This window comes from Phoca vitulina, unplaced genomic scaffold (genome assembly GCF_004348235.1).
Source record: "Phoca vitulina isolate PV1807 unplaced genomic scaffold, GSC_HSeal_1.0 scaffold65, whole genome shotgun sequence".
NCBI classification, from domain to species: domain Eukaryota; kingdom Metazoa; phylum Chordata; class Mammalia; order Carnivora; family Phocidae; genus Phoca; species Phoca vitulina.
The window spans coordinates 10818804-10845539 of NW_022589768.1; the positions used below are offsets into that span (position 1 = coordinate 10818804).

General features: G+C 48.1%; 1 protein-coding gene across 3 annotated transcripts in view; it reads left to right on the forward strand.

Moving 5' to 3' along the window:
• Positions 1-26736, forward strand: part of SLCO3A1 (solute carrier organic anion transporter family member 3A1) — a 301513-nt gene that overhangs the window by 253804 nt on the left and 20973 nt on the right. For all 3 annotated transcript variants that reach the window (XM_032391968.1, XM_032391966.1, XM_032391967.1), the window contains exons 6-9: positions 2631-2829; positions 4975-5113; positions 17704-17879; positions 22162-22226. In XM_032391968.1, the coding sequence (XP_032247859.1) occupies positions 2631-2829; positions 4975-5113; positions 17704-17879; positions 22162-22226 (579 nt within the window). The remainder of the gene's footprint in view (positions 1-2630; positions 2830-4974; positions 5114-17703; positions 17880-22161; positions 22227-26736) is intronic.

The following is a 26736-nucleotide window of genomic DNA, read 5'->3' on the forward strand; positions in this document are numbered from 1 at the left end:
AAGCCTACTACGATGACGCAGCTGGATCATAAGGTCTCCTTGGGAACTGCTAGGCTAGCACAAGCCTAATTTTTCTTTTTTTTTTCTAATAAAGCTTTACCATCCTTTTTTTTTTTTTTTTGGTCAAGTGTCACTTCCGAGAAGTATTAGCAAAATACAGGCAGCCCTCTACTACGTGTCTGGCAGGGAGAGGGTAAAGTGGGTCTCTTTATAATTAAAGTCGTAACTTCTTGGTTATCCCTGCAGTGTCTCTGGTTTCGCCCTCCAGCAGCCCGGGTTCCTCCGTTTCCTCCTCATTTCTGTGCTGCTCTTCTTACGTTCTCATTATATTTGCACAGTTGCCTCGACGTCGGGGCTGTGTTCTATTTCAGAACAGTTTCTATCGACAAACAAATCAATAGTCTTCAGGGCAGAAGGTCAAAAAAACAATCTCGCCTTCTCACACCTGTTTCTTTCCCGGTGACTCTGTCTGCCAGAGTGCTTAGCAGGGAGGACCTTCTCCTGCCCTGCAGAGAGGCCACCTGCTGGCCCATCTGTCAGTCCGTCTGTCCGGCAGTCCACACAGGTAGCATGCATGCACGGCCTCTCCCTGTGTCCTGCTCGGGGCCTCACTCTAATCAGCATGGACCCTGGAGGGCTGGCTGCAACAGGGCTGGCACTGGGCATTCAGGGCACAGAGACGGACCCCGGGAGCACCAGGCAAGGCTCGCATCAGAAAGTGCTCAGCTCCTGCAGACCCAGGGCATGGGGCCCATGCAGTCTCCCCGGGGCATCAGCGCAGGGCTTCTGAACCACCCTGGAAGTCAACAAATGGGGCAGGGTCCGAAGAAGAGCAGCACAGATGATGAAGGCGCTGATGGCGTGGACTTATGCATGGATCTGTGCGTAAAGATACAAAGGGCTCAATCTGCATAGGTTAACGTAATGAGGATGGAGTTTCGGGGTAAGTTCTGATAACTGAATGCCAAGGCTGCACGTGCAGCAGGGAGGAAGAGAGCAGCCTGATGACGGGTTGGGAGAAAAGGCGCCGAAAGCCTGTTATTGCCATAGTTACCGTCCTCACTAGGTGATGCTCCCCCACGGTCTCCGCTAGGAAATGAAACAAAGCACAGGCCTGCTCTCTGGGCATGGGCATGTCCGCACCGGTGTTCATGCACACAGATCCAGCCTGCTGGCCATTTCATCCATCCCGAAAAGAAGCCTTAAGTGCCCACTCTGTGTGAGGCGCAGGGAACTGTGCTGGACTGAAGAGGATGGAAAAGGTTCCTGTGCTCGGGGAAGCTGCATTTGAGGAGGGGGAGAGTGAACAAGAAACAAGACCAAAAATGAGTAAGGCAGCTTCAGATAATGGGGAGAACCATGAAGATAATAAAATGGGGTGAGGAATGATGGGGAGCCCCTGGATGGAGTATAGGACTGCTCTAGATGGCATGGTCTGGGAAGGGGCCAGCCAAGGAGAAATGCTGTACAAGAATGTCCCAGGAGAGGGACCAGCAGGTGCAAAGCCTGGGGTTCTGAATGGGTTTGGCCTTTCCCAGGGAGAGAAAGGAGGAGCCGTGGGCCAGGGGTAAACAAAGAGGGGCACATGGGGGCTAGACCATGAAGGTCATTTCTATACCAAAAACCAGATAAAATCAAGCATAGGTATTCCAAGAGCATCAGATAATACAGAGATATGTTTTATTTAAATGTGACTTGTGCTATTTTCTTGCAGAGCTCAGCCTTCCTGATTATGTTTTTCTTCCCCTAATATTAAAATTAATTTGCATTCCCTTAGCACATACCAGCTGGTTGATGTAGTCGATTGACCTAGAGGTCTGTTGATTGGCAAGGAGGAGACCGCCTAGACTGGGAAATTGGCCATGCACGGTCTACACGGTGGATAAATGATGCACTGTAATTTAAAGCTGAGTTTTAGATGAAGCAAATCAGGACAGAGCAAAGCCAAACAGGAGATTGGAACCCTAGGATTGAGTCTCTGAGAATCAGAAATAACAGGTTTATAATCGCTGCTGTCTTGCAGATAGCTCTTTTTATAAGAAGGGGAGAATATTTATGCCAATTACTCACCAAGAGCTACAAAACATATTGACTGGATGGATGCTCCTTCCCAAGAGGTCTGGGAGCAGGTTAAAATGCCGTCTCCACAGGCTGGTGAGTGCTGGGACCTTTGTGTAAACAGCCACCAGACCCTTCCATGAAGCCCTCCTCAGCTAATGAGGAAAGGGGAGAAAATCCCCAATGATCTCGAGTCCCCTTTCACATCACTTCAAAAATGCACAGAGAGCACGTGCGTGTTCCCAGTCTGTCTTTGTCTCATGGTGGTTCCCACGCCAGCCGTGTCTTTCCCATGAGGATACCTTACTTAGCAAGATTGGCGTATGTACTTGGACTCCCAATAACTAAGTGTTTCCATGTCTGTCTCCCCCAGTTTTCTGTGAGTTCCCGGAGGGCAGAAATAAGGCCCCTCATGGAGACTCGGAGGCAGCTTGGAGGATGCGGCACTGCAGTGGGGGTCACTGGGAATGTGGCCCGCGCAGGGCTCGGCCCCCAGCCTGGCACCCATCTGTCTGCGTCGACGGGCCCTACTTCCCCCACTAATGGTTCCCGCCCCTCTGTTTTTCTCCCAGGGATGACTGCAATCCCATGTGCCTGCCTGGGGATCTTCTTGGGCGGTCTCCTGGTGAAAAAGCTCAGTCTTTCTGCCCTCGGGGCCATTCGGATGGCCATGCTCGTCAACCTGGTGTCCACAGCTTGCTATGTCTCCTTCCTCTTCCTGGGCTGTGACACGGGCCCCGTGGCTGGGGTTACTGTTCCCTATGGAAACACGTAAGTCCCAGAAATGTCCGCTCCCACCCCTGCCAGCCCAGGGCTGCCTGGACTCATTCTCCATGGTCGGATCAGGGAGCTCTCTTTGTCCCAAGTGGTGACCACGAGTGGAGGGTTCGATGATGCCTCTGTATCTTCCTCCTGGGGTTGAAGAGTCAGATGGACCTTTTGGGTGGAGAGCTCAGACCATTCCACTCATTTTGGCATTTGACTTTAGGAACGATTGAAGATAGATGATACAGATGAATTTTATTTTAAAATTCAGCTTTTTTTTTTTGGAGAGGGAGAGAGAGAGAAAAGTGGGGGAAGGAGCAGAGGGAGAGAAAATCTTAAGCAGCCTCCATGCCCAGCACGGAGCCCGATGTAGGGCTCGATCTCACGACCCTGAGATCATGACCTGAGCTGAAATCAAGAGTGGGACAACCAACTGAGCCACCCAGGTGCCCCTTAAAATTCAGCTTTAAATGAAAGACAGAATAGATTCCAATCATTCCGGAAATTATCAGAAGCTATCATCAGGCTCCCATAGTAATTATAGGGTCTCACCCCTAGTGAGAAGGAGAAGGAGGTGGGGAATAAAAGGAGAAAAGAGGGAGAAGGGAAAGAAGTTGGTTCTTATGGGACACCTTTTTTTTAGTTATTACCCCAAGACTTTGGCCTAGAGTCCAATCAGAATTGCCCCAGAGGGAATTATGGAGAGCGCTTACATGTCCAGCATCAGCAGCTGTCCCTTTTCTGTGTGAGAATCTGAAACTGCTTGGGGGTCAGTCTGGAGCATCCAGGCTGCAGCAGAGTCAACCTGCAGGATACCAGTTCCTCCTCATGCCAGTCTCCTCCTCCAGGCAGGCCATCAGGCTTTCTCCGGTAGTCCTGTATCCCAAAGATGCAGGAGAGCCGGGCTTACCTGCCACCCGACAAGGTCAAGCAGGCTGAATGGGAGAACACAGGTGGGGGCAGTTGTCCGTCTATTCATGCACAGCGCAGGCACTTTACCACCACCAGGGTCTCTTCTGCCCCCCAGCCCAGCCCAGCCCCCATTCCTCCTCCTCCCAAACGTGGCACCTTCTGGTGTGTGCATGCCATAAGTAACAGCATTTGGAGAGAAAGACCGCCAGCCTTCTGTGCCAACTCTCAAGTAGTAAACTTGTAGTGGTTCAAAGCACAGGGTCTTACGATAATGAAGTTCTTCTTCATTAAAAAAGAAAAAAAAAAAAAAAAAGGCTCAGAGCCTACAATCCAACTGCCAACTCTGCCCAAATTGGTAGAGCTCCAATCCCCACCCTCCCCACCCCCTCTCTCCCATGTACGAGTTAGATAGATTTGGGCAGGTGACTCAGCCTGGCTCTGCCTCAGTTTCCTTCTCTGTCAACCCCACGGGGTCACACTGAGAATAAGTACAATAATGTCCGCAGTACCGTGAACAGTGCCTGGCATGTAAATTGTCACATATCACCGTCATCGTCCTTATTATGAACCCTAGGAGGCTCAGCTGAAAATAACGGTGCTGGAAGGAGACAGTTTCTCTCTTACAGAGCTTAAAACACCCACTTCATCCTTTTCCCCTTTGCAGTTTGCGTGCTTCAGGTAGTTGTGCCTTTAATGGTACAAAAGGAAATTTAAAATAACTTGTGTTATTTTTCTCAGGAAGTCGAGTCAATCAAACAGACGATAGTTATTGAATCCAGTCTAGTGGTGGTGGTGTTTAAGCATCACAAGGCTTGCTGCGTGCTGGGAGGAGGGAGGAAGCAGAGACGAGGACTGACCCAAGGAGGGGAGAAGTCAGTGTCCGGCTGTGCCCGGTGGTGGTGTGGGGTCAGGGAAGGGGGAGCGGGCTGAGGCTGCAGGAATCACGAGCAGTGACACGGAGGAGGTGGCCCCAAGCTGAGCCTGGGCTGCCCCCAGCCTGGAGGGCAGATTGGCGCAAATGATAAAGAAGAGGCTACTTCCACTTCTGGCACCGTTATGTATGGCTCTCAGCGGTGGCGCTGGGCTGGTCCTTGTGGGACAGGGAGGGGTGAGGTTGGAGGAGGAGAAGGAAGGGGTGCCAGGCACATCATCACAGCAGAGGGCAGAAGGCTGTCACTGGGGAGATCCAACAGAAGTTGCCCTTCCTCTGATGGGTTCCATGTTTCTTCTCTTTTCCAGCTCAGCGCCGGGCTCGGCCCTGGACCCCTACTCGCCCTGCAATAAAAACTGTGAATGCCAAACCGATTCCTTCACTCCAGTGTGTGGGGCAGATGGCATTACGTACCTGTCTGCCTGCTTTGCTGGCTGCAACAGCACGGTATTGGTGATTTTCTGACGGGATGGGATGGGGCAGGGGACTCAGGCGGACAAAGTAGCTTAAAACCTGTGGCCAGGGGCAGCAGCGGGCAACCACACGTGTTCCATACTTTGTGTGCGTGCACCGTGACTTTTTCTCAGACTCCACCGCGCTCTGGTGGAGGAGCCTCCGTCAGGATGGGAGGACTGCCAGATCATTCAGGCCTTCCTGCTAAATCAAATAGGTTTCCAAAAAGTGTCGTGGAGCCACTGAAAGCAAAAATTTCAAAGGAAGCTGTACATATGGAGCCAGAGAACAAAAGATTATGGCTCAAGGTGCTTACCAAGGGTATCAGCGAAACAGCCTGACTCTACAGGTAATGAGCTCCCCATGAACAGAAGTATGTAAAGAAAGGCTAGAAAACCATTTATAAGACTTCTTCCAAGCCTGAGACTGACTCTAATTTAACCTCTTCCTTAGTTCCCTTCGCCTTTTTATTCTCTACTAGATACCTCCCACCTTTTTCCATCCCCCACTAAACTTTGTTTTGTTTTGCTTTTTGGTTTTTTGGGTTTGGGGGTTTTGTTTGTTTGTTTTTCCTTCTCCACTTGAATTGTCCAATTGGCTATCAGCCTACAGTTTTCTGTGTGCTCTGCTCTGCGTGAAAACGTGATGCTAAGGGACTAGTCATTAGGTCATGCTGATCCCGCCTTCCAGGTGTGTCTCACACCTGCCTGTCCTCTGCATCCACATCCCCACGGTCCTGGTGTGGGCCCTCCTCATCTCTTGCTTGGACCCCTGCGGTATAGTTGCCTAACTGGCCTCACAGCTCAGGGTGGCCCCCTTCTGGTGCATCTTCTGTACTGCAGCCAAAATGACTTCTGTAACACCGCAAAGGACCCCTTCTCGTGCTACCCTGTCACCTACAAGATAAGATCTAGGCACTGCACTGGCTTTGTTATGTGTCTTCAGCACACGTCCGTCCATCCTCAGCCACTCCCTTCAGCTCTACTTCCTTTTAGTTTGTGGTATTCAGCTTCCCCTACACAACAGATGTCTTTTTATCCTCTCTCCATTTGGACAACTCCTACTCACCTGTCAATACCCTCCTCGAATTCGCCCTTCTCTGTGAAGCCATCCCTTTCCGTCTTTATCTTTGGTGCTCTTGCCTCTGCAGTTCCTGGCACCTGTCTCTGCTGGCGGCTGCTCTCTCATTTCACTCCAGTGATCTGCTAAAAGTATTTGTCATCTGCTCTGATCTGTGAGTTTCCTGAGTGAGGGCTGGCATCCAGAACTGCTCCAGAAATGTCCAGGAACGTCTAGATGAAGAGAAAGATGAGAAGAAGAGGGCTGAGTGGCTGCTTTAAAGGAATTTAGAGTTGTAATTACTTGTTTTTCCTTTCCATATTCTGTATCTTTTGGGAGCGGCAATTTCTCTGAAAGAAAAAAAATCGATCACTTATTTTCATCTCCAAAGATTTCATTTTTCTTTGCTTTTAACATTTAGATTCCTGGCCAGTTATTAACATTTTTCCACAGAGAAAATAAATCACCATGTGGAGGGAGCAGAGGGGAAGAAAAACTGATTTTTTTTTTAAAATTGGATGATAAAGCAATTTCTTTATGTGAGTGGAAATGAATTTAAAAAAAGGGATGAAGCCTTGCGATTGGTTAAAGTAAAAATACAAGCTATTCATTTTCCTGACAACAATTTTATTAACATTCTAATACCCAAAAAAGTTATATAAATCAGTTTTGATTATTGTCCTGTTTCAAGAATTAAATGGACTCCGTATAGGCTGGTGTCCTGAAGCCAAACAAGTCTCTATTCCAGAGCATTCTCTGACCAAAAAAAAAAAAAAAAAAAAATTGGTCTTAAAAATTGCATTTCCCTTGATCTTGCATGTGCAAGAGTCTTATTGAATAAGAGCCTAACCAGGCTCCTGACTGCTTCCAGCTGCTGAAACAGCAAGCTGTGGAATGCAATTATTGGACAGTGAGCTTCTCTGCTTCCCTCTGGACATATCCTTTCTTCACCAGATACCTGCCTTTTCGTCACATTACTGGAGGCCTCGTATTGTCTGCAAAGCAGAGAGGTTCTCCTCCTGCGATTACAAGTCAGAGACTGAGACAGCCGCCGGCCCCAGGGTTGAGTGAGAGTCACGTTTCTCCCCCATGGAGGCAGATGTCGGGATGAATGAGGGATTTGGGGACACAGAGCCATGTGTATCCTGGAAAGGGGCCCTTGTGACAATCTAGCCTTCAAAACACCCGTAACTGTAGAGCTTACTGCAGCAACTTTACCAAGAGCCCGCGTGGGCCAGGCAACAGGCCTTCCACCTGTCACTCACAGCCCATGACAGCTTGGCCTAAAGTCAAAGAAATCTCAGGCCACCGGCCAAAAATGAGCAAAAAGCAATTTCAGTCTTTTCAATCTCTGCTGCAGTATTTTGAGAAAATGCCAAATGGTGGGTTATATTCCTGGTGCATTCACTCCCTCCTTCGTTCCTACTTTCCTTCCTGTCTTCGAGTTCCCAGAAAAGCTTTTCCACGACTGAAGGCTTCCTCCACCCTCTTCCCTCTTTCCCTTCTCGTGTTATTCCTTCCTGCCCCCCTGCCCAGGCCTGTGCGTCTTACCTCACTGGTCCTCACAGCAGCCCGAGGATGGAGGTGTGATTCTGTGATTTTTACTCCCTGATTACAGACTAGTCCCTTGCCCCGGGTCATGCAGAACGTGATGGCACTAGTGTTGACGTTGTAGGTCTGTCCGTCTATCCGACACCGACCCCAGTGTCTTCCTCTGACTCGGTGACTTACCTCTTTGGGATTCTCACCTTTTTCCTCCTTGAAAAATACCTCTTCGTTCATACTCCATAGTCAGGACCCTCCGCCCACACAGGCTGGCCCTGCTGCCTCTCCAGCCTCAGCCTCCCCACTCCTCCCACCTGCTGAAGAACGACTTGCTGTGTTGAACTTCCTGGGGTTTCCCCGACACACCCAGCTCTCCCTTACCTCCGGGCTCCTTTTGGCAAGCACATTCCTCCATTAAGCCCTTGAGATGTATAATCGTTCTTTACCTGCAGCTGAGAAGCCTCCTCCCCGCTCAGCCCTCTTCCAGGGGTGCATTAGCACCCCGTCCTGCAGAGTCCTCCAGCACCTGCTCCATCCGACAAGGTCTGACCCTCCCACCCCCAGTCGAACAGCTTGTTGACTCCTGGGTCTGCCTCCCTAGTCTCCTGCGTCCAGGGACGGGATTCTCTTGTGGACCCTTGCATTTCTAGTGCCAACCATGGCTCTGGATAAAGGCCCCAGGCTTCCTGAACACCTGGCTGGAGGCCACGTGCTGACCCCAGGGAGCCACGGGTGAGAATACTACTCCCTTGAATAGCGATCGGCAGGCGGGTAGGTTGGCTGGTGCAGATTTCAGTACTAAAGCTCCAGTCCCTGTTCATCCCCCACCCGCACACAGCTTCCATCAGAACCTGTGAAGATTGCCCACAACTCAACTAAATGTGGATAAGTCACCAATCGAATAATTCTGGTTACAGGGGAATCTGGTTAGCATTAGTAGTTTCCTGTTAGACTTGCCTTGCTGCCCTAGTTTGGGTTTTGTTTTCTTACTTTCTTACTTCCTATCTCCTTGAGTGAGAGCAGTGGAAGTTTCCAGGACTGTGTTTAATATACAATTTCTAATTCTTCTCATTGCGTATGACCAGGAAGGGTGACAAAAAAGATTGCGAGTTAATTTCATAAGCTTCCTTTGGCATGAATATATTGTCCAGATTGTTTCTGTACCTTTCACTCTCAGAAGTAATTATTCCAACGGAAAGCATGTTGGTATGAGGCTGACTGACTGCTGAAAGTTGTAGCCTTTTAATGTACTGAATAATTGAGTAGAAACAAAAAAAAAAGAAAGAAAGACTTATATCAGCCACCAGTAGAACGCTGAAAGTCAATGCAAGCCCAGCACTGCAGTTTGTAGGAGACTACTGATAGATCACTAATCTGTCTCCCCATGCCGGCAACAGGTATGTGTCTGGCACCTGTTTGAGCAGAGCCCTGAGTTGGTTCTGTGGAGGGCTGGGGGGGTCCGTGATGGACGCATGCAGGAAGCTTACTGTTTACTCTCATGGATCTCAGTCCTGTCTGCATATTAAGATTGCTCGAGAACTTTTAAAATCTGAGTCCTGAGCCTCATCCTTAGAAACTCTGGTTTCTTTGTTGTGGGGTAGGATCCAGGCATCAGTAACTTTTTAAAGCCTTCCCCCGCCAAGTGTTTTTGTACATAACAGAGTTGAGAACCACTGTTCCCCTCCAGAGTGTCTCCACCTCGGAACTGCTGACACACGGGGCTGCGTTGTTCTTTGTTGTGGGGACCGTGGGGCTCTGCCCATCAGATGCCAATAGCAAGCCCTGCTCATTTGTGAAACCACCCATGTCTCCAGATACTTCCATAGGTTCTGCTTGGGGGCCAAATCCCCCACAGTCGAGAACCACTGCTCCAGGAGAAGGGATGGGTTCCTAAAATTGTATCTTTCTAGAAGCAGTGTCTGAGCGGACACTGAGCATCCAGCCTTCAGTGTCCTTTTCCTTCCCACCTTTATGTGTTCAAGCACTGGAGAAAGTAAGCTGGTGACTGGAGCTGCCATATCAGCATATTATAGAAGAAGCAAACTGATGGCTTCTACGCCCTCTCTGCCCCGTACATGGGCTTATTGGGGTCTGAACGAAGGTTTAAACAGTCTGTGCATTTCATACACAAATCTGGATTTCTGGCCTCTCTGTAAAAGCTGGATGAGAACTGACCTGCCCCTTCACCCCCACAGGGCAGCAATTGCCTGGAGCTGAGAAATGGTCGAACCTGCAGACAAGACATCTGATCCCCCTTAGCCACAGTCTCCGCCCCTGACCACCCCTTACACTTGCGCCGGTTTTCTTCTCTGCTTCCTCTCTTGCCCTCAAAGGTTTGGAGTCTGCAAGCTGTCTCATAGAGCCTGGCCTCGTTGGCCAGAATGGATTTAAAAGTCTATATTCATTCAGGCAATGGCTTGTCAGAAGACGTGAAGATTCTGGAATCAGTCCCAACTAGGGCGATGTCACCCTGAACATCTAATATATCTCAGGCCCTGGACTAGGCATTAGAGATACGGAGCTGGAAAGGTAGGAGCTCGTGTTTACGATGAGATGAGATGTAACGTATTGATAGAATTGTGTACAAAGGAACACCCATGAGCAACAGCTAACCTATTAAGCGAAAAGAGCATATTATAAAACAGTGTACAGATTATGATCCCTTTTAGTAAAGAAAAGGAAAAATCTAAATATTCTACATGGGAAGATCTACACAGAAGATATATAACATTACCTCTGGCTAGGGACTAAAAAATTAATTTTTATATGTTTCTTTCACGTTCTCTGCCTATTACTAAATTGTTCAAAATGCACATGCATCCCTTTTTCAATAAGGAGAAAACTTTTTTATTAAGGAAATTAATAATAACCCGACATTTAAAGATAGGTGGTTACATTCTAAGAGAAGGAAGCAGACACATGGGGAGATCAGTGAGCCTAGAGGGAACCAGGAATTAGTTTGGGGCAGGTGAGGCTGGAAGGGAGCGGTGCGGTTATTTTCCCCCCAGAGGAGGAGCAGTGGTGGGGTCCTTCTCGTGAAGGATGAGTGGGCATTCGGCGGTGGAGAGACACAGAAGGACATCACAGCGTGCACTGTGTGCGTGCGCCCTGGGGGGTGGCGGGGAGGCTTGGACCCTGTGCTCGGGACAGGTTCCACTTGGAGGAGAGAGAGAAAGAGGGAGAAGCGTAGGGGCCCGGTGCTCATTCCCCATTCCTGAGCATGAGCCACATCCTTCCCCTTCTGTGTTCTGCCCACACTTCCTGCCTGAGGTGGCTGGAACAAAGCGTGGGCCTTGCCGCTCCCCAAAGACCAGCCCTTTCCTCCCCTCCTGCAGGAGATAATTAAGGCTCTGCCCGGATGTGCTCCTGCACCTGTCTTACAGCTTCTGGGAGCAAGAGGTGGATGGAGGTCTTGCTTTCATCCCAGAATGTTTCTCCCTGGCCATTATCCTTCAGCCAGTGACCTTGAAAGGGAACATGAGAGTCTGTTTCTTCTTGCAGTTTTTCAACATCCCCTTTGCCTTGAGGCACATGGGTTGCTGGTGCTCTCTGTGCTGAGCTCTGAGGTCTTTACCTAAAATACCAGCTTGGGTTGGGCCAATGCGGTGAAGAGATTCTAAGCTACAAAAGGACAGTAATGAATGACAGGAGAGGGTCTGAGGGACTTGGCCGAATCATGAGGGAGTCTGTAGGTGTCTAGGACGTATAGGAGCTCATTGCCCCTGGAAGGAAAATGTCCTGACCTGTCCCTCCCTCATTAGGATGTCATGCACAAGGGATCCAAGGTCTCGGAGGCAGCCTCAGGACCGAACAGTACACATCTCAGCACTCTTGGTGGCAAAGTCCCCTCCAAACTACAGAACAAGGGCCCGGCTTTTTTTGTTTTGTTTTGTTTTGTTTTGTTTTGTTTGAGAGAGACAGACACAGCGAGAGAGGGAACACAAGCAGGGGGAGTGGGAGAGGGAGAAGCAGACTCCCACCGAGCAGGGAGCCCGATGTGGGGCTCGATCCCAGGACCCCGGGATCATGACCTGAGCCGAAGGCAGACGCTTAACGACTGAGCCACCCAGGCGCCCCACAAGGGCCCGGCTTTTAATCGAAATTGTCATTTCTGCCTAGGAACTGAATATGTTACAGAAAGAAAACCAGAAAGAGTATTCTAGAATGTTGGGAGTAACCCTCCAGCTTTCAATCCGGGAGGCTCTCAGTACACCTGACCTCATCACCCCCGTACCTGTCCCCTTGGAAAAGTCATCTTTCAACCTACAAATCAGTGTTATTTGTATGATTAATAGCAGTTGATGCATCGATATTACATGAGGGGGGAAAAGACCCAAACACAAACAAGTTCATTTGCCAGTATTTTTGAAACATTGCTGAAAAGTATTTTTTTCCTTGTAATATGAGCTGTCAAAATAGCATGCTTATGATTTCCTGCATCAGTAGAAAATTAGCCCCAGATTCCAAAGAGTAATTTTTCTATTTTCATGGTCTCCAGCTTTATTGTAATTATTTATCCCCATCATTCTATGTGAATAGAAACATTTCTCAGTCGAAATTAATGACTGAATGTGGAATACGAGTACGATTTCCAGTGAGTGTGCTACTCTTCTTCATTGATTTCTTCTTTATTTTGTAATGTTCTGGAGTTCTTCATTTTTTTTTTTTAGTAGATGATATATTTGTATTGTTCAGAAATCAAAAAGTGTAAAAAAAAAAAGTGGAAATTCTCCTTTCCACCACTGTCTTCCGTTCACCTACCGTTTGACCCCACCACTCTGCCAAGTAAAGTAATGAGTGCTTTTAGTTTCTTGTATATCCAACTGGCATTTAATGCATCTCTAAGGTCTTTCTTATTCTGTACCTTGTGTGTGAGGCTTTCATTGTTAATACTTTATGTTGGTGTTCTTTCTGTGTCAGTACATAAAGAACACTCTCGTGCTTTTTGACAGCTACGTAATCTTCCGTTGTGTGGATCTGTTGGAGCCTATGTAACCAGTCCCTGTGATGGGCATTCAGATTGCTGCACAGCTTTAGGTCTTGCAAACATCGTTGTGTCTCTTGTAGTTCTTAGGTCTTGTTATGCCCAGTACAAGTCTGCCTATAGGATAAGTTCTTACAGAATTTCCAGGTCAGTCCCCCTCTGTCCTCTGGGTCAGCACTGGTGACAGATATTACCAGGCCAGCTCCTCTGTGAGCACAGTGGTCATCTGATTATCAACATAATAGAACAGGATGCACTTATTTCCGGGAAAGCCAGACCCCGCCCCCACCCCACCTCACCTCAATATATGACACCAGACAGAGAATCCAGCTCCCCTGAAGACAGCAGAGACTGCATTCCCTCCCACAGAATGGCAAACTGGGAAGACATTCCTTTGAAACGGGGATGGAAAACTGGGCATTTCCCAGGTCAGGAGTGGTAAGCCAATCTCCTGGAGCCTGGTGTACTTTCTTACTAGTTAAATATATCGGACACTGGCCAGGAGTGCATTGGGTTTACCACTTCATTCAGGCCGTGATGGTCTACAGGTGGGTTCTGAGACCCATCTGAGACTGGCCCGAAGGGACTGTTGTATCCAGATAGGGTGAGAATTCAGATCCCAGCCCTCTATCATCCCTTCAGTAGAGTGGATCGTTCTGTCACACCAGGTCTGCTCTGTATTTTCCAGCTTCCTGCTGCTTGGAGCTTTTGCAAGTTTAGGAGTTCCCACAGAGACACCCGGTTAATACCAGCAGAAGGGCTGTCCCTGCACTTCCTTTCTATCTGGGATGGTAGTCTGAAACCCCATTGGTGGAAAGTCATCTCTCGCAATTATGGGAAAGGTGAAACTGTGGTCCTCATCTGCGGTACTTTCCACCACGTGTGGACGTGTGGGTGGAAGTTTCCTCCCAGACAGCTGCCTCAGCAGTCAGAGTCCCTGCACCTCCTTTAGCATATGACATCCAGGCCCATGTCTTGTGTCACCTAAGCCCAAATGAAGGATGTTCCCCATCTCTTGCCATATGGCCACAGGCTTAGCATGTTCCCTTAGATACCCCTTGGAAGGGTTGCCCAGAAGTCCCAGCTGCCCCCCAGACCGTGGGGCCACCCAGTGGTTCCTGGTCATTGTGTCAGACTGAGTCACCTGCCCAAAAAGGAGACCCATCCAAGTCCCTGCTCAGACCCTCTGGCTTACCTCCTTCCCAGCCTCTTCAGCCCTTCTTGAATAAATTAAGCTAAATCTGAATAAATAAATATAGGTTTGCCCAGAACCTCTGGGAGGGACCCACCCATTTGCATCTTCTTTCCTCGGTGCCAGTAAGCCGACATCTTCGCTGGTTGTATTTCCCACTTCTGCTCTTCTGGTATTAAGGACCTTACAAGTGCCTCATTTTTGTCCAGTCGGCCTGAAGCTGCCCTTGGCCTGTTTTTGTCTCATCCCTCTCCCTGGCTTTGTGCATTGTCACATCCCTCCCTTTGTCTCGGCCTCAGATCCCATGGCGGCTCAACTCTGCTGTCCACTCACTCCATCCCCGGGGCATTGGCTTCATGGACACATTCACCCCCTGGACCAGGAGGGCCGGGCAGTCACTGTGTCAGACAGTCTGAGAGAAAGCGGTCTCTCTCGATCCCACGCCATTAGGGGCAGGAGCACAGACCGAATCCGGAGTGGATCCATTTCAGAAGGGGTTTTTCACTTCTCAGAGCAGAGAGGAACCAGGCAGTTGCCTTTTATGGTAAATATAATGCAGTCGAGCCCTAGTCCAGGTATTGGGCAAAAATCTATGACTGAGCATAGGTCCCAGTTACAGATTACTTTTTAAACTGAAACAAAGCTCACCAATCACATGGTTCATTCACCGGGTCCTGGCCCTGATCACTCAGTTCCAGTACTCACATCACATCTCTAAGAGGCTGAGTTGGAGCTCACTTAGGATGCTTGACGAGGCAGGACCACAGCCATCCCCAAGGGGCCTGTTCCTCATTTATACCTGAGCACTCTTTGGGTCCGTGTGGGTCTCAGCCGACCCCCAGACTTGGACCTCTCTTTTCTCCCAGGCTACTGCAGGAATCAGAGACAGAAGGATTTGAGGGTTTGAGAAGGATTTAGGATACAGTGAAATGAATAGGACTTGAGATCTCTTCATTTGTTTGATAAATAGCTCTTGACTCCCTGTCATGAGCCAAGCCCTGTCCCCTAGAGCTGAGGATAAATTAGGGAGCAAAACCACAGTCGTGTCTGGCCTTACTAGCCTCATAGTCATGAGGAAGACGGATCAGACGTGGGAGTAAGGGGCGGGGTCCAGAATTACCACCCAGTTTCCAGAGAGTTAATAGGGTACCACTTCTCAGGCAAGAGATGCAGAGGGAAAGGAGGTTGGGGCGGGGGATGTGCATCTGTCAGGGTTTGGTCAGGAAAACAGCACCCACAAGTATGTTGGAAATAAAGAATTTAGTGTGGGAATCAGAGCTACTGTGAACATGGGGGAGTTGGGGAATTACAATCTGGGAGGAGTGAGATGAAGGATCGGAGGACGGTTACTCCATCCCCAGAAGCACCTGCTCAGGTGGGTACGTGGGGGCTTGTGGGAAAATCCCAAGAAGCTGTGTTCACGTGGTTGCTGAGTGAGACGAAGGGGGTGCTGGCCATGTCAGCAGGCAAACAGCCACATCAGTAGTTGTTGTCCTGTTGTCAGCAGGACAGGCAGAAACGAGGGGGGTGTAAACACGGATGCTAGGGCCAACCAGCACCTTCTGGGCACCTCCACAGGTGTGATGTCATCCCTGTGTCTGACCTTCGGAGGGTAGTGGCCTCTGCTTCACATCTGCCTTCTAAATTGCACCCGTGTCGTGCCTCCCCCATCTAGCCCTCACCCCTGCAGGGAAGGGGGTTCTAGGGAAATAGCTCCCAGCATGGAGGGTGGGTAGCGCCAAGCTGACAGTGCAGAATCCGGCTCTGGGCGTTTGTTTTGGATTCCTCATGGAGATGGCAACATGCTCAGAGCCCTGGGGCAGGATGAATCAAGTGGGTCTGGGAGGATTATGGGCTGTGGAAGCCAGGGACGGGTGTGGTTCACAGGCGTGCACTCCTGGGGGGGCTCCAGTAAGAGAAAAGTGGGTGGTGGGCTCAGGATATGGATCGGGTTCCTGCCTGTGGGGGACAGAAGCCAGCCCAGCCCGAGTGAGGGGGAGCTTGGGGGATGAGGTGGGGGTGGTGAGTGTAGACAGCTAGCAAAGTGTGGTTGTGAAGTTGGAGTCTGAGGAGGGGAGGGAACAGTTTTCCTCAACCCTGAGTAGGGAGAGAAGTGACATTTTAAGTTCTAGGTGGGGGGAAGTCCTGCCTCCTGGTAAACGCAGGGGAAGAGCATGGCATATGTGCTCCAAAACCATCTGCTAAGCTTCACCTGCTGTGTCTCAGCTCGGTGAAATGCTCAGGAGAGTGTGCCTCAGACTCCGTCCTCCTCCCAGGAGCCACGAGGTCTCCTCCAGCCCCGTGTGCTGAAGGTCCTGCAGGGGGTGTGGAGCGTGTCCTCATAGAAGGAGGTGCCGGCTCCTCGGGGTGCACAGAGGGCCCCGGCTCAGAGCCGGCTCAGCAGGGGGACGCCTCCCAGAAGGAGGAGGTTTTACAGAAGCCCTAGGAAGCCCCCAGGCAGAGGTGTGTGGGAAGGGGCAGAGGGGCAAGGCCTCAGCAGCTCTGGGGGAATTACAGGAAACGCCGCAGGGTACAGTAACCGGGCTGTTCACACAGAGGCACCTGCTCTGGGCACAGCTCTTAGGAGGAAGGGTCCAGCCCCACACCCTGTCTGCCCACAGCTCTGCCCCGTGGATAAAAGCCCCCGTGCAGGGCACAGCCATACCAGGTGGCCCTGATGGGGCAGGGACGGGCGGCACCTAAAGGGCCTTTGGACACCCCTGAAAGCAATCCCATGTGGCTTGATGGGATGAGAAAAACCCCTACCTATGCTGTGTTCTGTGGGAAGAGAAAAGAAGGCACAGGGAGGATGGAGAGGAACGAAGACAGGCAGGAGGAATGTGAAAGCCAAAGGGGATTTGTTTGACCCTCAGGAGGATTTTCCTTGGCGTGTGCTCTGAAAGCCAAGCAGTCCCAAGAAGAAAAGCAATGAATCATTTATGATTGTATTCATTAAAGGCCTCTGCACTATTATTACCGAATCTTAATTGGCTTGGCGCTTGCTTGGCACTCTCTCCCCGTCCCTGCTCCTCCCTTTGCCATCAGAAATTCCTCTGATGATGGAGGGACCGGACCGCGCCCGGGGGCAGGGGCAGCTGGGCAAGGATCCACCTGCAAGATCAAATGGAATGCAGTCCTTTTTTTTTTTTTTCCTCCTTGGATCAAGAATTAATAAATGTGTCTGGTTTGGGCTTTAGCTCGCCGCCCGGGCGTGATCTGCTCCAAGCTCCTGGCACCTCTTAGCCCCCTTTGCTTACCCTGCCATGTGAGAATGTTCCCATTAAGCTGCCCCCTCCGGTGGCCCCCCAAGAGCAGCGGCTTCGTGCATGACAATGCATGTCCTTTGTTCCAAGTGCCACACTGGGCGTCGAACCAGCAACAATATGCAGGTTACCTGATTTACTTCTTTTAATACACTTCGTTGATATTATCACTGCATAAAAGAGAGGACAAATTGGCAAGTAATTATTACGTTAATTTGGCAAAGTTTTATCCTATTGTGGAGGCACAGTTTCCTTTCTAATTGTACTTGGGGGGGGGGCATAAGGGTACAGCTTATTGAGGGATTCTGGAACGTGGAAATGAAACACACAGGAGATAGGGCATGGCTCTCCTCCCCGTAAATATTCCTTTATTTGCATGTGTTTTGCAGCCTCCTTAAGAAGCTAACTCGTTTATTCAGGCCTAATTAATGGAATGCCGCAGAATGCATAATTAGGCTGTGACAGCTGCAGCTGATGGATGGCTTTGGGTTCGGAAACGGGAGATGCCCCCAGTTAAAAGGGCTGAATACTTGCATTTCAGAATCTCACCGGCTGTGCGTGCCTCACGACTGTCCCGCCCGAGAACACGACTGTGGTTCCCGGAAAGTGCCCCAGTCCCGGGTGCCAAGAGGCCTTCCTCACCTTCCTGTGTGTGATGTGTGTCTGCAGCATGATCGGGGCAATGGCGCAGACACCCTCGGTCATCATCCTTATCAGGTAAGCTCAGACCCAGGGACTGGCGAGCCAGCCTCGCCTCTCGCCCTGCCCCTGCCTTCCTCGTTGGGTGTCTGCAGTCCTCAGGAGACCAGAACATCGAGTACTGTGTGAGTCTCACAAGCCAGCTTCCCCAGGCTGATAGGGATCCGTTACATTGGACGGGGACCTCACAAGAGACCAGAAATCGTGGCCCAAGGGAGATGATGCACTTTCATATCCTCCCAAGAGTAGACTCTGCAGGTGATTATGAAAGGAACTATGGTCCTGCATTGACTTTTACAGAGAGCAGCATCGTTGGAGTAAAACAAAAATGGCATTGGACTAGCCAAGTCCTCAAGTCCAGCTCCCGTCCAACCACTGATCAGCCACGTGATCTTGGGCACATTTTTCCCTCAGACTTGTTTCTGAATGGGGGCCAGGGAGTCACTGGTCCTGCTGGCCTCCGGCACTGGTGTGGGTCCCCTTGAGACCATGTGTGTACCAGAAGTGACCGCTCTTGTATAAATAGATGGCTGGAGAGAGCACCCGTAGTGTGTGGCTCCCTGTCTCTCGGGACCTGTCCTGGGGGCAGGGGAGGTGCCTCCGAGGTGAACTATGGCGTCATCTTCCGAGTAACTTGCACACTTGCCAAGTTACCTAGAGTTGTGTGAGGAACCTAGAAGTGGAATGCTCCATAACCCAGTGTCTCCTGAACCAGAGGAAGTGACACCAAACACAGACAGACCCACCTTACTGGGATGCGGCTAATTCACTCCTAGGGGGTAGGAATACAAGTAGGAACGCAATGCTTGAGTGTGACCTGTGCTGACAACGCACATCCCCAGCAGCTTTATCCACCTCCTCTCTCTTTCTCCCCATGGCCACCACATTTCCCGATCTTGGTTATGAATTCCTAAGGAAGAGCATTTCTGCAGAGTGCTTATATAAGTGCTCGAGGAGGTCATTAGCAAAGCCTTGGTAATGTGCAGAAGCATCAAGGCAATAATAACAAAGTGCCATTCTATACTTACTAAACTGGAGAAATCAGTGTTAAATATTCACACCCAGTGCTTGCAAGGCTGCAGCAAAACTGGTCAAATCGCATACTGCTGGTGGGATTGAAAAGCCTGTCGCTCCAATTTTCAAAGAAGCAATAGAGCATTGTGAATCAAGAGTCATAAAAATGTTCAGATTTTTTATGAGGTAACCCTACCTCTCACCACTTAGGAAAATACTTCTCTACCAGAAAAACAGCTCCATGCTGACAGATTTTTATTACAGTGTTAACTATAATAGCAGAAGAACCTAAATTGGAATAATGAATTAAATTATAGTACTGTACCATAGCTCAATGGGATAATGAAAATTCTTAAGAATGTGAAAAGTATTTGTGGAATGAACTATTGCATTTAAATTATATATGGAGGTTGATTATATATAATACGCATGTGGACAAAACCCATCAGGCCCTAGGTATGGGTCTGGGGTGGCCGCATTATGGATAACTTATTTTTCATTATTAGAAATTCCTGTGAAGTTATATTGTGTTGGTCCCACACAAAAGGTGCCAAGGTGCAGGAAGAATGACCTTCATGACAATTAGCAGTGACTGGTCCCCTTTCTCTGCTCCCCATGATTTCTGTACAAAGAGCCAGCTCACTGTTTGTGACGGGCAGAGCAAACACAGAAAGTTGAAACTTAATCACTTCCAAGTCCCAACTTGATAAACAGGTCTTGGAGATTTTCAGGAAACATTTGATTCCTTCGCATAGATCAGCAAAAGATGATCTACATGACCTAGGTTGGGCCTCAGCCACCCCGTAACTCCATGCCCTGCTGGGGCCTGCTAGAGGCACAGGCTCACACGCTGGATCCCTCGAGATGACCAGGGTAGCACCTTATTCTGTCACCATCCCTGTCCACTACGCCATCATAGATGTTCTAGGCAGACACGAGGGCATAGCCTGGGCCACAGCCCAGGTGTGTGCCAGTCCTTACCCTGTCCCAGAGTGATGGCCCCACTGTAGTGTGCAGAACACCCGTAGGCGAGGATATAAGCTAACCCCCACTGTGCCCCTCTTTGGAGCCAGCGCTGGGCTCCTGTTTTAATTACTTGTTTACATCCTTATTAGCATTCCCCTTCTACAGATGGGGAGGTGGAGGCTCAGAGAATGGTTAAGCAGTATTCTCAAGGTCATCAGCTCGTAAGTTGTAGACCTAAGCCCCCATCCCTGGCCTTGCCCAGACCTTTCAGTAACATTCAGACCTGAACCTTCCATTTCTGCATAACTAGACCTGAGAAGGAAGACTCCCTCTGGGGGAACCAGTTCCCCAACAGGATATGAAGGGAGATCTTAGCCCCTTGCTCATTTTATTTCTAATGACATGAGAGCTGAAAGGAAAACAAATTTCAAGTGATAAGTATTCTAGCTCATTATGCCAGCATGTTTTCTTGAAAAGGAGAATTTGCTTTTATTTGGATGTCTTTCAATTCAGTACCTTCAAGTGAATGTGCAAAAACCAGAACCATGGAGCTGAAAATAGCTCCGAAGAACTTGGATTTTGAAACATGTATATTCTAAAGAGAACTGGCTGTGGTTCTGTCCAGAAATGCTGATCTCATTGTTGATGTTCAGGTATCTGGTTTCAGCAGCCAGAGAGTGGCTTTCGCATCACTCAGAGAAAGTCTTGACCTGCTGGCCCGTATTGCACTCTTTATAATTGAGAAGAAATGGGTATTTCCCCAAGAATAACACATTTTTAGTTTTCACTGAAAATCTTAGAACTAGGGCAAAGATTGTAAAAACTACATCCATGTTCCTTTTGGTTTGATGGTGTCCTTTGACCACTCTTCCAAGAAGCCAAAGACATGCCCACCTGAGGCTCAAACCAGGTGGTAGGTCATTGGAATGGATGGCATTGGATGATGAGATGAATGACCTCTGGGGTCATATAAGAATATAATTTTAGCCACTAAATCCATAGTTGGATTATGTATCCTGGGTATTAGATATCCTAGTGGACTTAGATATCCAATGGTACTTTGTTTCTAACATTTATTTTCTACAGAACTGATTGCCTAGGTCCTCCCTGTGTTGCATGGGTCTTCCTGGTCTTTCAGCCATATTGAAATGCTCCTGGTGTTTCCAAAGGCTCAGCCACACCGGACTGGTTCTAGGCCTAGCCAAGTCCTTCCAGGAGTCATAGTCGTGTGCTTACCTCTCCATCTCCCCTAGGGACTCATGATGGCAATAGCATAAGGGGAAGTTTCTCTGCCAGCGGTGTCCAGGATGACCTGAAGCAGGTGTGCATGGAGTCGGGCAAATAGTCTACCTTCACAACCCCTCACCACCCCACTAGAGATGGGGCCAGCCTGGGTCATGAGTGAGAGACATGTGCCTACCCCTCCACCCACTTATATATTACTCAGCATATCATCACTGCACTCATGGTGAACAAGATACAAATTGTCCCTTGACTCAAGGAGAGAGGACAAGCACTGAATTAATACGAGTTTTAAGAGTAAGAGGCATTTCAAAAGAGATGTGTTATCAGCTGTGAGGGCCCCTTTATCTGGAATTGGTCATCTTTCCAAACCACCTCTACTGTCATGCTCATCCCAGAAAATGTTATATTCTGAGAATATTCTAGAAAATGTGCAAGAGAATCATTCTAAGGGACTGTTGTAGATAAACCAAAGCCAGGGTGATTGAGTCAGTTCAAAACAAAGAACCATGACTCTGAAGGTACTTTTCCAACTTAAAAGGTACTGACACTGGATATAGATGAATGGGTTATTTTGCACGTGGTCCATCTGCGGTGTCAAACCATGCTCGTCTGGATGATTTCACAAAATAACCTGAGAAGGTCGACGGTGTTCATGGTGCTGGCTGTTCGTGAAGCTAGAAGAGAAATGGTCTTCCTAGTTGATATTTCCCCAAATCATGTGTGCTACCAACTTAAGGTGTTTTCCTGCCCTGGCAAAAGCAAAACGCCTTTAAAGGAAGACTTTAGGGACCACATTTGCATGTCTTTTTGCCAATGACAAGATTAGCCCTGTTACTAAAAAACACTTTTAAGTTCCTAGACTTATCTTGTCACTGCAGTTAGTTGTTTTTCAGACTTTAAGCAGAGAAAGCCGAATGAATGAATGAATGAATGAATGAATGACCAACCAACCAACCCACCCATTAATTTCTAAAGAATGGCTCTGATGGACAGCAGTGGATGACTCTGGGGTCTGTTAATTAAAGCGGAGTGATAAGAATCTTTTCCTTTCTTCTCTTCACCTCTTTGCACATAGGACAGTCAGCCCTGAACTCAAGTCTTATGCCCTGGGAGTCCTGTTCCTCCTCCTTCGTTTGTTGGGTATGTATGCTCTCTTTATTCCCTCAATAATGAATTGGATGCTTATGACCAGGTGAGTAAATATCCGTGACTTTGTCCCATTTCTTGAGCTTGCCTTTTTTTTTTTGTCTATGAAGTTTAATAACTATTAGTAAACAAGAGAAACTTGAAATCTGTACGATTTGCTCTGGATTTAGACTTGTTCTCTCTCTTGATACTGCAAAGTTTTCATTTATATAAACTCTGTCTCTGTGTCACACTGAATTCTCAGCGGCATAAGAAGGGGAAAGTGATGGCACCAAAGGGAAAGAAAACATTTGATGGTGTAACGTGGCTCCCTCATTAAGCAAACCCTGGGCAGCTCATGAAATGCTTCGTTTATGGGGCTGCCAGCTGGGACAGAGAGGCGTTCTTACAATGCCTCACAAATGGAAACTTTGCACCCTTTAAATTTTTCCAAACTGATTGAGTTTATTTACCTTGGGTTTCCAGGATGGGGCAAATGTGACCTTCATGCTATAGAGCGTAGATTCCAAGGTTTGGTATGTATAAGGAATTAAGTCTAACCCTCATTTTTAAAATGAGAAAACAGCACGGGAATATTCCATAGTTCTCCCAGGGTCCTAGGACAGGCTTAGGCGAAGCTGGAAAGGCCAACCAGGTAACCCAGCTGCCAGGCATGCCCCACCCTTCTCCCTGTAGACCTCTGTTGCTTTATGAACGTCCCTTTGTCAAGGCCAAGATCAAAACAGGGTAACTTTTTTCCCTTGAATACTAGTGGCATGGACATTCTATGGTAAATAAATGTGCAAAGGGAGATAACCATGGCGTGTATTTTTAGAGTAAAAATTAAACTTCTCATTCTAAGTGTATCACTGTGGATGAGCACAAAGACTCAGCTATAGAAATGTTTATGAAAATGTTTGTAAAAAATGAAAAAATTGGCAACCACCCAACTGTCCAACAGCCGGGGAATTAGTTACATCCATTATGATCCAGAATCCCAGTAGGATTTATGGCCTCCTCTAAAATTCTGGAAAGTATTTATAGACTTAGAAAGGGTGCAGGACATGTAGAGGGGGAAGAAAAGTCTGTAATATACTATATACTCAAGTGTTTTTAAAGTATAAACGTGGAAAATATTAGAAAGCTAAACACAAACGTGGTATGTTATTGTCTGAGTAAAGAACATGTAAGTCATATTTTCTAAATGTGTTAAAATTTTGTATGAATATGTATGTGTGCCTGTTACTTTTATGATGGGATGAATTCCTGTATAATTGATATATGGAAGAAGAACATTCACCCTTAGAACATTCATAAGGTCCTCCCTGGGGAATGGCGAGTTCTGGGCAAATGCCCCTCCTCACTTCCCTTCTCTGTCCGTAGCAAAATATTTCCAGTGGTTTGCTGTGATCCTTCCTCCCATGCCCAGGACAAGGTCTCAGCATCCTCTCGACCATTATCAATCCATGGATGTTGGTACACATAGGGAAACTTAAATGGCATTTGTTTCTTATTTTGATCTTGCAGAAATGCTCTAGGTATGAAGATATCAAGGTAAGACAAGTTCAGTAGAAATTCAAACTAAAACATTTAGGCCTCCCTGGAAGTTGTAGTGGCTTGTAGAACTCTGTAACCACAGGGTAATCATTATGTGTTTTTTTTTTCTTCTCCTCTGGAGGGTTGAGTATGCACTCATCATAATGCCTCACCCCTGCCGCCCTGATTTGGGTGGAGAAGGAGTGTGTAACATCAGGTAGCAAGTTGTGGACCCTTATTTCTGTAAATGGTAAAATCGTTTCACATACACATTCATTCAACAAATTAATATTTATTGAGCACCTAATGGGTTCAGACTTCCGTGGACCATACCCAGGTAAGTGGGCACAGCCCTCCTCCTGGGGGTCCTTGGGCAAGCTGACCAGGGAAGGTGGGACTCCCCCATCTATGGAGTTGCTCTAGGGGAATCTCTGCACCTCTAAACAGATGCTGAAGACTCAATATAGCTGGTAAAAAAAAAAGTTACCCTTTAGAATAACTTGATAGCACAAAACGAAAAAAAAGATTGGTAAAATATTTCTGAAATGTTAATGAGAATTACGGGACAGTTGAAGACAGAATGGAAAATTACAGAGCTCGTATAATGTGACACCGTTAAGATCATTGTATATTGCCCTAAAGCAGTTCTACTATTTGTACGTCTGCCCCAGGAATAATCAACCAGGCATTATCTAGAATAGTATTTTTCAACTTCTGTGACTGATCCCCAGCAAGAGATAAGTTTTACATTATGGCCCAGTACATACATACATATGCATTAATATAGCTGAAACAAAAATTTCACAAAACACTACCCTTAATATGTATGTATTCTGTTCTACTCCATGCTTTTAAAAAGTTGGTCATGACCGACAATATTGATTTTGTTTCCCGTTTATGGGCCACAAATCACAGTCTAGAGAACTCCACTCTAGCAGGATACAATAGCTTCATCTTTTACTTAAAAGCAGCTTATCAAGGAAGTCTTTGCAATTGCCTGATTCCATTTCCTGCAGCACCCAGTAAGATTAACCACCATTACTGTTAATGAGGGGTCAACCAAGAAATCAGATTCCACGACACTGTCAGCCTTTGTGATTGGCCCTGTGTGGGTAGTGGGAATTCAGTGGAGCATCACGGTTTGGTGTGACAAGATACATGATGGCGTCAGCATGGGTGCAGTGGGGACAGGTGGAAGAGCCACCAAACCTGGCCTTGGCAGGGGTGTGGGTCTGAAACCATGTGATGTCCACCTTAGACATGAAGACTGAGTGAGAGTTAGGTAGATGAAGAAGGAGAGAGTGCTTCATAGGGAGGGCCTTACAGAAGTAAAAGCCTGGGAGGGAGCATCATGTTTGGGGCTGCAGGAAGCCCCATGTGGCTGGAGTGTGCGGGGCAGGCAGAGACTGGCAAAAGATGGGCAGGAGTGGGCGGCCATCAGGAACGTGATCCGAAAGGGTCGCTGCCCTGTCGACGGGTTTGACCTTTATCTCTAAGGCAGATGAAGTCATGGATGGACTTTAACCAGGAAGTCACCAGATGGTTGTGCATTTGAAGAAATCCCACCGTCTGCTGTAGAGAGAATGAGAATGTAGGGACTGAACAGTAAGCCCCTGGTATAACGGAGTAGCCGATGGCCTGGGTGGGGAGGTATGGATGGAAGAAGAACGTTCAAGGCTTAGTCTCTGAATGGAAGTGTACACACTGCAGTATGTAAGAGGGAAGAATGCACAGTGAAACCTCCTTAAAAAGGCTTGGATCACATGATGAATGGGGACATGGCTCATGGCAACAGGAAGCCCAGGAGGAGGGGCAATTTGGGAGTGGCATAGACCAGCACTGTCCAGTAGAACTTTCTGAAATAATGGAAATGCTCTATATTTGCATCACCTGTGGCTTTTGGGCAGTTGAGATGGGGCATCTGTAAGTTTTAGTTTTTACTGAGTTTTATTTAAGTAGCCACATGTGGCCAGTGGCTATCGTGTTGGACAGTCTCTGAGGCACCACCCTCAGGGAGGCAGAGCATGAGGGAGGGGGGACAGCATGGGGAGACCACTCTTTCCAGATACTTGGCTGTGAAGAGTATAAGGAAAGAAGGTAGGACCCAGAAGGGAATGTGAGATTATATTTTTTTCTTGTTGCTTTAAACGCCAGTGGCAAGGGTCAGTGTGGCTCAGGGAGCTTCCCCAGCAGCCCTGGAGTAGAAGTAGAAATGTGGTTGGTAGTATCAGTGGCAGGTGCGCTGGAAAGAGTATGGGGCAAAGAAATTAAGGATGATGGCCAAAGTGGGGTTAAGTGGTGGACCATGGTACATAGGCTGGATAAGGGAAACAGGACACAAAGCCCAGGGTGTGGCATGGCCAGAGAGGAAAGGAAGTAAGTGGCTTTGACATTGAGGAAGAGTCGATGAAAGGCTGGGATGAGGAACTGCATGTCTGTGGAGGAGTCCAAATTACCCAGGACAGTGGCAGAAGTTGAGTGGGGGAGAAGGACACCGAGCTGAGTCAGTAAATTCAGAGTAAACGGAATGGTCTACGCATAGCAGAATACTTGATGCATTCAAATCTGTCCTCCTTCATCCTTTTGCAAATGTCCTGATCACTGCTTTTCTCTCTGGGTGTTGGCAAGCCATCTGCTTGAAGGTCTGGTCCAGAACCTTGACCCTGGGGTCTACTGCATGCCGTGGATGTTACACCAAGTAAAATTAATGGAAACAGATACTCACTGAGATCCTGCTACACCCAAGCACTGTTCAAGAGGCTGCAGAGAACATGAAAATATGCAGGAGCCAGTATCCTGCCTTCATGGGGCTCCAGTACGAGAATGAAGCAAGTACCAGGGATATGTAGGGCTGGATATATAGGTCTGGACCTTGAATTTCAAGGGAAGAAAGATTTTACTTGGCTAAGTAGTTGCCATTGTGGAGCAAATGACAGACAAAGATGGGAGAGTGGATATGCACTCAAAGTTCTGATTTAGGGAGATCAGC